Here is a 12,681-nt window from a genome sequence, read left to right as displayed (position 1 = left end):
AAGGAGCCCCTGGTGTGACTCATAATTGGGTTTATGCTACTGATGAAATAAGCTCATTAAGGGATGTTGAAAATGTAAATAGAAAATTTAAAACCAAATTATCAGAAAATATAAGTTTCAAAACAGAAAATTAAGGATGGTAAAATGGTGACCGACAGTATAAAGGCAAATCAAATGATCCCAGACAAGCATTTTGCTGAATCTAAAAATCCTTTGTACCTTTCCAGACTGATTATGGTGGATGGTGAGCAGTTACTTTGAAGTGTTTAGCTTTCCATGGGGTCATAACCCTCCAAACAGCATACTGCCTTTGGGATTCTCTATAAGAGTAATAACACTGTTTCTTTTGTGCAGCAACGTGTACTGAAAAAAAGCTTGTATTGATTCTTTGGATTTTCCAAGTTAATAGGTAAAAGATTTGTTCTAGGAAAAACCAGGCAGTTTTGGTTTTTTGTGAACACCAGCCTAGCTTGCAGAGCATACAAAATAGCAGGGAGAAAAAGGATTCTAGTTTGATTTCCACAACTCAAAGTCTCATGGATAATGAACTAAGAGAAGCATTGTAAATAAACAATCTACTGTACTTTTGATTGAAATGTTTTAGAAACCCAGTCTTCCAGGGAGCTAGTAAAAAGACTAAATTTTTAAAAATGTTCCATTAATTAGTGATTTGTGATTTGAAGCATACCCTGACCAAACCATTACCCAATCATATCCATTCTTATCCTGAACCAAGAGTGGACTGAGCAACAAAGGATTCATTTAAATAATGACCACAATAGATATTTTCTTTAAGAAATAAAAGATAACAGTCAACATGTCCATTTAGACTAGTCCTTAAAACTCATATTAATAAATTGCTTGCAACCATATTCATAAAAGGATGAATGTTTAAATTTGGATCATGATAATCTGTGGCTCAAATTGACACAATAGCACAATAGGAACAGATCCTGAGGATATTCACTAGACATCAAGGTAAGCCAGCAAAGTCTTCACCATAAATTACCCAATGGTATGTAATTTTTTTCTAGGTAGTTGGGGAAGATTCTGTGTTTGGGGAGACTTTATGAAGTGAAGGATCTTTATGATTTTGTCTCCTGCAATCTCCTTATTGAGATAGATTTAGGAATTCAATGAGGAACAAGAGGGAACTCAAACACAGACAGGGATACCCCTGAAAATTAAAGCATTCTCAAAGAGGATTATTTTGTAACTCTCCTATCAGTCTCTGACACCTCACCTAACATCCACCTATGCCTCTAACTTGAGAATCTTCTTTACCTTGTACCTAAAGATGACTACAAATTACAAATGATAAAAATGTATACATGTATTAATGAGTTCATAAATGCCTCAGAGAAAGGACTAAGTTTTCTATGGGATTTAATTTATAGATGAGAATATTAATTAATCCTTCACAAAAAAACCCCAGTTCATTCATGTTGCCACTAATTTATCATATGAAGAACCTTTTTGTTTTTATTACAAGATGCTGATTACATGGATATAGATTCCAAAAAAACCCCACCTGAGCTAAGTTTGACCATCACTGTTTAACAGCAAAATTAGGGTGTAGTACACTAAACCCCTCAAATACAGAGCAATTAAATTCCCACCAAATTCAAAGGTGGTAAGTGAGATGAACATATTCTAAATATATGAAAAGCAGTCATGTGTTTTTAATGACAAGTGTTTACTACTTTTATAAATCCAACCTACTCATTTCTCAATAACATATGGAGTCAATTTCTTTTCTCTCTTTTTGCCTTTCTTTCTTCTATAAATTAGTAAAAAGTAATGCACTTTAAAAGGAAAATAAATGTTAAAGTTAAGAATATATCCTCACAAGTCTAATTTCATTGATGTCAATAATTAGGAAGGAAAACAATCAAACAAAGCCTTATTTGGTTCAATTGCTATTGAACTATTATAAGTTCCGGAGGATAAATATATGTTCTACGTTTGTAAAAAGAGAACAGATTTACCAGTCAGGGTAAATGTTCTCTTTAGCACACTATCTTAATTTAAGAACATCATTAAAATTTCATGAATAACAATAGCCAAAAGACAGAAACAGAGTGTGTATGACAGATGAATGGATAAAGAAATGTGATATATAGGTATCTATCTATCATCTATCTATCATCTATCTATCATCTATCTATCTATAATGGAATATTGTTCAGCCTTAAAAAGGAAGGGAATTCAGCCACATGCTATAATATGAATGGATGAAAAGGGAAAAAAAGAAGGAAAAGGAAGAGAAGGGAAAGGAGGGGTTTGTCTCAACTTCATAGCCATCACAAACACAAGCTTTTTTCACTTCTCTAAGTCAGACTCAGAAGGTCATTTCTGATGATGAAGGGCTACCTCCTGAGCAAAATTTTTATTCTCTTTTACTCCACATATGCGGGCAAATGAACAAGAGATTGCATTTATGTGTCTGGAGTTTTTGTCTCTGTTTTTTCCCCTGAATGAAGAAGAGGAAGAGCAAAGACTGGTATACCTGCATAATTGAAACAAAATAATAAGGAAAAATTTCCCTAACTAGAGAGGGAACATCGTTGTTGACTTATGCTCAAGTCAGACTGCTTACTTTTAGATTTTGACTCTACAACTCTTAGCTATTAGCTTGTTCATTAAATGTGGCTTCCTCATCTATACAATAAGTATAATAATATAACCTATCTCACAGGGTTGTTGTGAGACCAAATGAATTAATATAGTAAATATAAAACCCTTGCTGCTGCTGAAGATTACAAGATTCAGAGAGTTTGTAGGATTTTTTTTATAAAGGGAATACATGTCTGTATATCTATCTATATATTTATATATCTCCCAATTTTTGTCATATATGCAAATAGAGAGACACGGCTCCTTTTTTACTTCTTTAATAACCTGATAAATTTATCTTAACCATAATTGCTTTTATATATATATACATACATGCATATATACATATATGGCTCCCCAAGCACCCTAAAATGTTTCTATAGTCTTAAAAAATTATGAACATAAATACTTCCCAAATGTTATGAAATCTTTATTTTATGTCTTTAGTTTTTAATCAAATTATAACAAGAATACCTTTATCAAATAATTAATTTGAGACACTAGAATTTACATGAGTTCACGAGTCATAAATGAGAAAGTACTCCAGAAAGTACTGTGTATATATATACACAATATGAAAGAAAAAAATAGAAATTGAAAGTAAGTACTTAGATTTAGTAAAAAGATTCTTGATATGTAAATCATACATGAATAAAACATTAGATTTTTTACATTTAGTTTGGCTAATAGTCCAAAGGTAATTTCATATAGATACTAAGCTCCTTAAGAAAATAACTATTTTCAAACAAAATTTGTGTTTGTAATTCATTAATATTTTAGTGCAAGTTCCTTTATATTGTCCATCTTTATCTCAAAATTCCACATAATATTTAAACTTGGATAGAAGTATTAATTTTATAAGAGTCATGTAAATAAATGTTTAAAACAAATTTTGAAAGGCAATCATGCAAAGCTCAGATCACGGGGAATTTCTGGTATTCTAATATTTTAATTTTCTGGTTAAATTAGGTTTTAAAAAGAAACTCTTTCTTTATATACCAACTTTTGCAATTTAAGTCTTTTGGCAGGCATCATTAATTTGCCTTCCATCGTGGGCAGTGTATGGTAAATGTAATTGAATTTTTGATGATAGATGACTGTACAGTGCCTCAGAGTCACAAATTATTGTGTATATACAATATTCTCAGTGTCAAATTTTAGGAGAATGAACCGAATGTGTCCATTCCAGGGGATATGTATGGAGTTTGCTTTTTGATCCACTATTTTTTTTTTTTAAGATTTTATTTATTCATGAGAGACACACGGAGAGAGAGAGGCAGAGACACAGGCAGAGGGAGAAGCAGGCTCCATGCAGGGAGCCCGACGTGGGACTCAATCCCTGGTCTCCAGGATCAGGCCCTGGGCTGAAGGCGGCACTAAACCGTTGAGCCACCCGAGCTGCCCTTGATCCACTATTTTTTATTTTTTTTATTTTTTTTTAATTATTTTTTTAATTTTTATTTATTTATGATAGTCACAGAGAGAGAGGGAGAGAGGCAGAGACACAGGCGGAGGGAGAAGCAGGCTCCATGCACCGGGAGCCCGATGTGGGATTCGATCCCGGGTCTCCAGGATCGCGCCCTGGGCCAAAGGCAGGCGCCAAACCGCTGCACCACCCAGGGATCCCGATCCACTATTTTTTAAAGTTTAAAGTTAATGATATATTTTTAAGAGACACGTTGAATTAGAAATATATAACATATATATATATCGTTGTATATTTATAAGTAATAATTCTTAAAGTTACTTAAATATAAGCTTTTTCATAAATTTGTTGTATTTCACCTAACTTTTTTATTTTTTGTTTCTTTTCCCCAAACTGTGACTTCAGCCTATTCGGAGACATTGTAAACTGTTTCTACTCCAGTAGGTGTCAGGCTCTCACAGTGTGCAAACCAGAAAGCCTCAGAAAAGGCAGGCTAACAGATGCTATGATGCTTAGCTCTATACTTACTCTAATTGTTCCTGTAAACTAACTCTTTTAGCATTTTGTCTTAAATAATAGATGTTTAAAGTAATATTTTCATATTAAAAAAGCCCAAAGGTGTGGAAATACAAAAGTTTCTCATTTAACCACCTAGGACTATATAAGCACTCCTTAAATTCTAGCATGTATAATAGAGTATGTATTTATATATTCAATAGTAATTTAGAGAGGAGAAATATGAAAGGAATGAAATAAAAGGAAATGATTAATGAGAAAAAATTAAGACACAGAATGTACTCCACTGAGTGTTAGTTTTCACTGGCAGTAATCTAGTAGTTGCATTTATTTCCCAAGGAAATTAAAAAAAAATTCTGTAACATAATGGTGCATTTCTCTTGAGAATTTTATAGCTTGTGAGAGCAATCCCTTTGTATTCTATTAGGTCTGATAATAACTTTGCAAAATATACATGACATAGATCGAATGTTTGTGTCCCACTAAAATTTATATGTTAAAATCCAAATGTCCAATATAATAATATTGGGACTGGGGTCATTGGGAGATGGCAGTGCCTCTTGATGGGATTAGTGCCCTTATTAAAGAGGCCTTAGAGAGATTCCTCATCCTTTTCATCATGTTTGAAATCTGGAAACCCAGAAAAGGCTCTCCCTTGCCCATGTTAGTCTCAGATGTCCAGCATTCAAAACTGTGAGAAATAAATTTCTGTTGTTTATAAACCACCCAGTCTGTATTATTTTGGTCTAGCAGCCACAAGGAACTGAGACAACATATAAATTTAATTGATCAAATTTTTCACACATAAAACCTACCCATATTTCAAAGATATAAGCAGCAAAATGCACATTATATTAGTAGAATTAATTTAATGGTTAGTTTTGCAATTTCAAGCATCATGTTTTTAAATGTGGTGCTTAAAATGTTTATTTACAAGTGGTCTAGTGAAAAAAGAACAAGTGGTCTAGTGAAAGATCTTGGAGAACTTACCATTTTATACATTATATTAGAAGTCATAATTCATTTAAAGTAAACTACCTATTTGTGCATAAAGCAAGTTATATAGCTTATGGAAAAAGAATAAAGTTCTAAAAGAAAGATCATTAAATTTAGCAAATAAAATGTTCATCTTGCTTGATATTCAACTTTTATTTTGCTTCTGGAATCTTTCATTAACATTTTACCCTATTGATGACCCTTATGTATATAAAATAACATAAGAAAAAGTAGAAAACTCTGACTAGCCATAGTTGCCGCTAATTTTTGGATGGATGTGAAGTTCAAAGCAGAGATTAAGACTAGAGATATAAGTTTGTAAAATATAGAAATATGGACACTTGGCTAAGGAGAGTTTTTTGTTCATTTTTATTTGTTTGTTTGTTTGTTTGTTTGTTTGTAAAATACAAGGGAGGGGAGAATAGAACAGAATAGAGAACCCAGAAATGGATCCACAACTCTATGGTCAACTAATTTTCAACAAATCAGGAAAGAATATCCTGTGGAAAGAAAAGAAACAAAACAGATGAACAAAGGGGAAGGGGAAAAAAAGAGATAGGGAATCAAACCACAAGAGACTCTTACCTACAGAGAAACTTGAGGGTTACCAGAGGGGATATGGAGGGTGGGTTGGACAGATGGGTGATGCATATTAAGGAGGGCGCTTGTGATGAGTACTAGGTGTTATACGTAAGTGATGAATTACTAAATTCTACTCTGAAACCAAAAAAAGAAAAAAAATAAGAAAAGCAATGTTCCCATTTTCAGGGGATATATGTTCTATTGTGGAAAAACAAAACAATAAATCAAAACAAACAATCATCTACATAAATAAATCCAATATTTTCATGTGAGTGCCATGAAGAAAAAGATAAAGGTGATACAATAAGAACAGCAAATTTCCATATGGGTAATTAGATGTAATTAGGGTAATATCCCTCTCATTGAGGAGGGATATTAAAGCTAAAGGTGTATGAGGAAAAGAATTCTCTCTTTCCATATACTGAAAGAAGAGCATTCTAGCAAGAATGAACAGGAAGCTTCCTTGAGATGCATATAAACTGAACAAGTTCAGTACCCAGGGAGAGGGCCTGTATGGCTGGAGGAATGGAAGTTGAATGAACTTAGCATGTGATGATGATGGGATCATGGAGATAGTCAGGGGTCATAACAAGCAAGACTCTGTGGGCCACAGTGAAGATTAGGATTTTATTCTAAATACAATGGAAATCTACTGAGTGATTTTTAGCAAGTCTGCCAAATGCTAAAGTCCACAGATTTGAAGACGATATCTCTGAAATCAAGAATACATTTTAAAATCAATGGTATTTTTCGCTCACTATTGTCAGATAGTAGTTATTGCATTGCTATAGAGACACCTTGACCAGTTTCATTTATCTTTTCATTTTAAGTATGCAAGAGTGACATGTATATATAGAAATAAAAATAACCTCTAAGAGATAAATCTAAAAATTGTAAGAAATAGTGATATATTTTTCTTATTAGTATGATAAATAATATCACAAAAGATGAAGTCTTACATCAAAAGAAATGCATTATTTCAATTTAAAAGTTTAAACACCTTAAATTTACACAATGATATATGTCAAATTTATTTATTTATTTTTAAGTTTAAAGAATCTCTTGCTTGTGTGGAACATGGATTACAAGGGGCAAGAGTGGTCACATGTGGACAAGCTACGATTCTGATGGGGGATAATGATGGCTAGGAAAGGAGAGTATAGGGAAGATAGAGAGGGATTGGGGATATAGTAGAGGGAGTACCAATAAGACTTCTTGATAGATTAGATAAAAGCTGGGAGGGAAAGACAAATGTCAAGGATATATCCAGGGTTTCTAGTTACAGAACTAGAGATTTAATGGATGGTGAAGATTCACATATATGTAAGCAGGGGTTGGGATTGTGGGAGAACTTAAATAGGCAATGACATCTCTCAATACCTCATATTACTTAGTATGCTCTTAGGGAGGCTTACTCACCTTCAGAGTAGGCCATTCACTCTGTTACATACTCCTGTAAGCTTCATTCAGAATGTTTACCACCCTTTGGATTCAATATCAGCATTTGTGATTCACTGTTTTTCTTTCCAATGTTCTTACCTCTGGACTGTAGACCCCATGAAGGCAGAAGAGGTGGCAGTTTTTGTTCACTATTTTGCCCTCAGCACAAGTATAATGCTGGAGACAAATTAGGTCCTCAGCAAATAATTGTTCAATGTATAAATATGTTAATTCTAATTTTTTTTTATCCTGCTTATTTCAAAGTGCTTGATCATTGACCAACAACCACTCTACCAGATAGGAAACCACAGCTCTAGGGTAACCAGGAATTTCTGCAGCACTAAATTGAGAGAAAGTACAAGATGAGACAAAAATTTGCCAGAAAAATCTTTAGACAGAGGTATTCCTTTTACTTAGAATCACTATAAAATTCCAAGGGCAGTAAGAAACAAACACAACATAACAACAACAAAAAACTAAAATGAATCAGCTAGATTTCATCATAGAGAAATAAGAATATTTCTTTGGGGAGGATTCCTCTTTATATTCACATATTAATCTCTAAATTTTGTATCCAGCTTGTTAAATATTTATTGTGTACCTATTATAAACCAGAGACTTTGCTAGCATTCATAATATGTCTCCATAAGAAAGGAGATCACAAAGTTCACTCTAATTATAATATACTACTGTAAGTGTAGTGATAGAAGAATTCAAGGAGAGCTCTATTAAAGTTAGAAGGGCCACCTGACAGCCTGAGAAGGCTTCCTGGAGCTATTATTATTGGGTGTAAAGGAAGTAGATGATGAGAAAAAACCATGTTAGCCAAAGGGACAAGGGACAAGCAGGGTACAATGATAGGTTTAATGAATAGCATATTGTAGACCAGAGACTCACAAATTTTACTGGCCAGCAAGTCACAGAAGACAATGCTGGGGAGGTAGGCAGAAGTCAGATCAAGGATGACATTGTATAACTAATTGGGTAAGGATCTGAGCTTTATTCCGGAAGCAAAGAATATCCTCTGAAGACTCAGAAGCAGGGAAAAAAACTCGTAACTCTCATTTACCCACTTGGGAGAACAGACTGCACTTGCTAAAGGAGTATAGTGTAGGGGTTGAAAGTTATGTCCCTGAAGCCAGCCAACCCGAGCTTGAATCTCTGCCCTGAGATTGACTTTTAAGTGATCTTAGCTAAATTACTTAATCTCTCTTAATCTTCTTCATGGAGTTATGATAGAGATTAAATAATTGAAAAGTGCAATACAGAGCAATACAGTGCTAGGAACAGATGTCATAAAGTGTTTGCTATTGTTATTACTTCCTAATCAAATGAAAAAATGAAAGACTTCATCAAAGCTTCTTTGCATCAGCATTGTGTCCATAAGGCATGGAACTGTTTTCTCTAGCACCATTTCAATTGCATGGCAAAACAAGTAATAAATCTTGGACCTGATGGAAAGCATTACCAAAAGAAAACTTCAGGCTTTCCAGGGCCTCAGGCTATAGAATAAGTACAGTCAGTACTTTTCTCTAGAAAAAAATTTAAATTATTTTCATTGGAAAATCCATGGACTAAGTTCTCTTCAGCGGGTTACACCTTAAATATCATTTCCTCCTAACACATATTGAGTTTTTAAAAACCTGCAGATATGTTATTGCTTACTTTTTATAAGATACATCCATGCAGGCAGAATCATTCTTAGTTTTACAATTTTATATATCCTTAGAAGCTAGAATAGTCTTAGGCACATAATAAAACAATTAGCATTTATTTAAAAGCTAGCATTTCTCAAATGATCAATTACTAGTTCTAATTAGGAAGCAATTATATGCCACTTTCTATATAAAACTTAAGTGACATTTTAGTGTGAATTTTCCCCTTCTTGTTTTGATTGTATTTCATATTCTATTGAAAAATCTCTTGATGACAGCATCTTTCAAAAATTCATGATCATTTTCAATGAGTGCCTAAGAGTTCTATATAATTGGTTTGAAAATAAAATTATAGAGTCTAATAAAATATGACTAATAGAAATGATCACATAAGTGGCATGGCATTTGCTATCATTATTTAATAGACCACATTCGGGATCCCTGGGTGGCGCAGCGGTTTAGCGCCTGCCTTTGGCCCAGGGCACGATCCTGGAGACCTGGGATCGAATCCCACATCGGGCTCCCGGTGCATGGAGCCTGCTTCTCCCTCTGCCTGTGTCTCTGCCTCTCTCTCTCTCTCTCTCTCTCTCTCTCTCTGTGTGTGTGTATGACTATCATAAATAAATAAAAATTAAAAAAAAATAATTTTAATAGACCACATTCTGTTGCCCCTTAACATGAAAAAGTTTAATTCATATCTGTCAAACTGTCTGTTATAGGGAAAGTTTATCCAACCCTAAGTTGGACATTTTGTAATCTGTAAGTTTGGATTGTTCTAAATTCCACTAAGTATTTAATTTAAAGCAGATTTACTTATATATTTTTAAGAATTCTATAACCTCTGAATACATTACATTTGAATCTATTGACTTCTTTCCAGTGTCTCCTCATATTTATATCAACAACAACTTTGACACAATACCTTTCACAGAACAGGTGTAAGCTCCTATCATTAACTTAAACTATGTTATATAGTTAGTATGATCTTTAACTTAACTAAGATCCCAAGGCATTATTTGATGTCTTGAAATTATTTTATTCCAGGTAAAAGGTATTTGAAAGTTTAGTTTCATAACTCTAAACTACTAACATTCCAAACAGATCACTCTGAACATTAAACGAATAAAAGCATTGACCTGAATTTCTCACAATACTTTTTTTTTATTAGTATGATTTTTTTTTTTTGGTCCTTTTCCACATCTTCTTTAACAATCCTTTTTAAAGTTTTATTTTTTTACTTCAACAGTTCACATAGCATTTGCTTGAATTTTAAATCAAAATCAACTTGAAAAATTGGCTTTTCTATTCATCACATTCATGATAATGGCATAACTCAACATAACAGTACTAGTAAAATATGTTTCTTACCACCTGTTCTTTGAGAAGGAGGCATCTAAGTATATCTGATTAATCTGAACCTTGCACAATCACCCCATGAAGTTGGTATTTTTATCTGTACTTCCTATACTATATTTGTATTTTACATATAAAAAAACTCCTCTGTTTCAGAGAGCTCATTTAACTTGCTCAAAGTCACAAAACTAGGCAATACTGGAGACATGATTCCACCCCAGCTCTCCTTGGCTTGATACTATAGTTATATAGTATATAACTATACCCTCCATAGCCAGGCTATGTCAGTTTTTAAATCCGTTCATTTCCCAACTGTATTGTCATTTTTCCTTTCATGTTGTGGGTGTCCTGAGCACCGCCAACATATCCTTGAGTTGAATAAACAACTAACAGTCACTGTGGTGTTACATTGTTAGTGAATATCTCAAGTAAAAGCCCTTTTATAAGTGACTTTGATTGGTTCAATTAAAACAAAATTGCTCCATTTTTTTGTTCATCTTTTTTCCATTAGATAAAGTAATGCTTAATTACCTTATCTAACTGAAATGTGATCCAATTTCATCTTGAACATGAAAACATTTTCTGAGGGTGAGACAATTTAACTGTTAGCTTACAATCTTAAAGACTTTACAGTTAGGGAGAGACAAGAAAAGAAAAGACTGTTTCTTACTTTCCTCTTGTTGTTTCAAAAGTTGATTTTTGAGAGTTGGTTTTCTGGCTTCCACTGCTGTCACCTCTGCTGAGGTACGTTTCCCGTGGGGATCGATTCCCCATGCTGCCCTCAACGGAGTTGGGAGCGATCGCTTGTTGGTTCGACTTTCTGACAAAGGTCTGAAGAAATTTCAGTGTAGAGTTGGTAAGGACCACTGACTCTGCTCTTGGATTCAACTGGAGGCTAGGGTTGACTGGGAGGGCAAGAGTCTGTAACTTCAGCAGCTCTTCTGTCTTCCCTGTGGATGTGAGAGTTTGGCTTCTCATAGCCTCAGGAGGTGTGCCTGTCTCTGAAGGAGGCAGTGTGGATTTTAGAAGACTCTCTTCAGAGGTTCTTGCCTCAGGAATTGTGGCTATCTCAGCTGATGCGATCTGAGGGGTTGGTAGCATTTTATTTTGAGAAACTGTAGCAGAGGCTATGTTCTCCTGGGAGCTTGCATCCTCAGGGGTAGTCCAAGTATCCGTGGTGTCCATAAGCCCAAAGCCCCCATTCCATAAACTAGAAAACAGAATAAATAGCCCTGCTCCCTTCATCTCAGTAGTTTGAAGTGAGAAAGCTCATGTGAAATTGGGAGATATAGTCCTCCTAGTCTTTTCAACAGCTGCTTCCACACTGAATCCGCTAAGACACGGTTTTGCCAATTTGAGATGTGTAGAGGAAATAGGTCTCTGTGTTTTGTAGTGGACTCAGGAAGTTTGATTTCCTGTTTCTGTAGGTTTTGTGTGATCTGTGACCTCTGGTAGGATGGATCTATGGAGGTGGTGAAGGGTTTCTGATGAGGCTAAGGGTAAATGGGAAAACAGGCAATTATTATCAGGAAAACCGATGAGAAAAACACGTCCTTTCCTACGTCCACTCATGTTTCATTTGTTGCTGATTTTGAAGAGAAATTTCACATTGATGACAGGGAGTATGGAATTTTGTTTGGATGAGCTGAATCAAGGAATTTAACATTTTGTTCTACTACACAGGGAAATTGAGAAAAAATATGTGACATTCTTTTCCATTGTGCCCCATCCAGAGAATCACATTTTGTTCAAGTGCTTACACACATGCACATACATAAACAAAAACTCATTGATAGAGTCTCTAACCTTTTATGCATCACAAGCCAAATTATGAAAAAATATTTATATACCCCTATTTTTATAAATATAGTTCAACCATAGTATTACTTGAAGTTATTCTCAATGGGAAAAAAAAGTTATTCTCAATGATGATGAGTGATAACAAAAAAGAAAAGTATAAATTATTGAGTTATACAGGTATACATGGAACTCGTTTTAAATTCTGCTCTCAGAACTTCTACCAGAACCAGTTAATGGAATGAATAATCAGAATTTTGGGTAATAATGGATGAAGGAAAAAAATGAAGTTACATAAAA

At 34.2% G+C, this 12,681-nt stretch overlaps 1 protein-coding gene across 1 annotated transcript in view; it reads right to left on the bottom strand.

Annotated features, from left to right (window-relative positions):
* MMRN1 (multimerin 1) overlaps nt 1–11,921 on the bottom strand; it is a 60,207-nt gene extending 48,286 nt beyond the window's left edge. The window contains exon 1 of the mRNA XM_041760054.1: nt 11,255–11,921. Coding sequence (XP_041615988.1) covers nt 11,255–11,829 — 575 coding nt within the window. The 5' untranslated portion in view covers nt 11,830–11,921. The remainder of the gene's footprint in view (nt 1–11,254) is intronic.
* Nucleotides 11,922–12,681: the final 760 nt, after the last annotated feature.

The sequence above is a fragment of the Vulpes lagopus genome, chromosome 6 (assembly GCF_018345385.1).
Source record: "Vulpes lagopus strain Blue_001 chromosome 6, ASM1834538v1, whole genome shotgun sequence".
In the NCBI taxonomy this organism is placed as follows: Eukaryota; Metazoa; Chordata; class Mammalia; order Carnivora; family Canidae; genus Vulpes; species Vulpes lagopus.
This window is presented reverse-complemented; position numbering and strand designations above follow the sequence as displayed.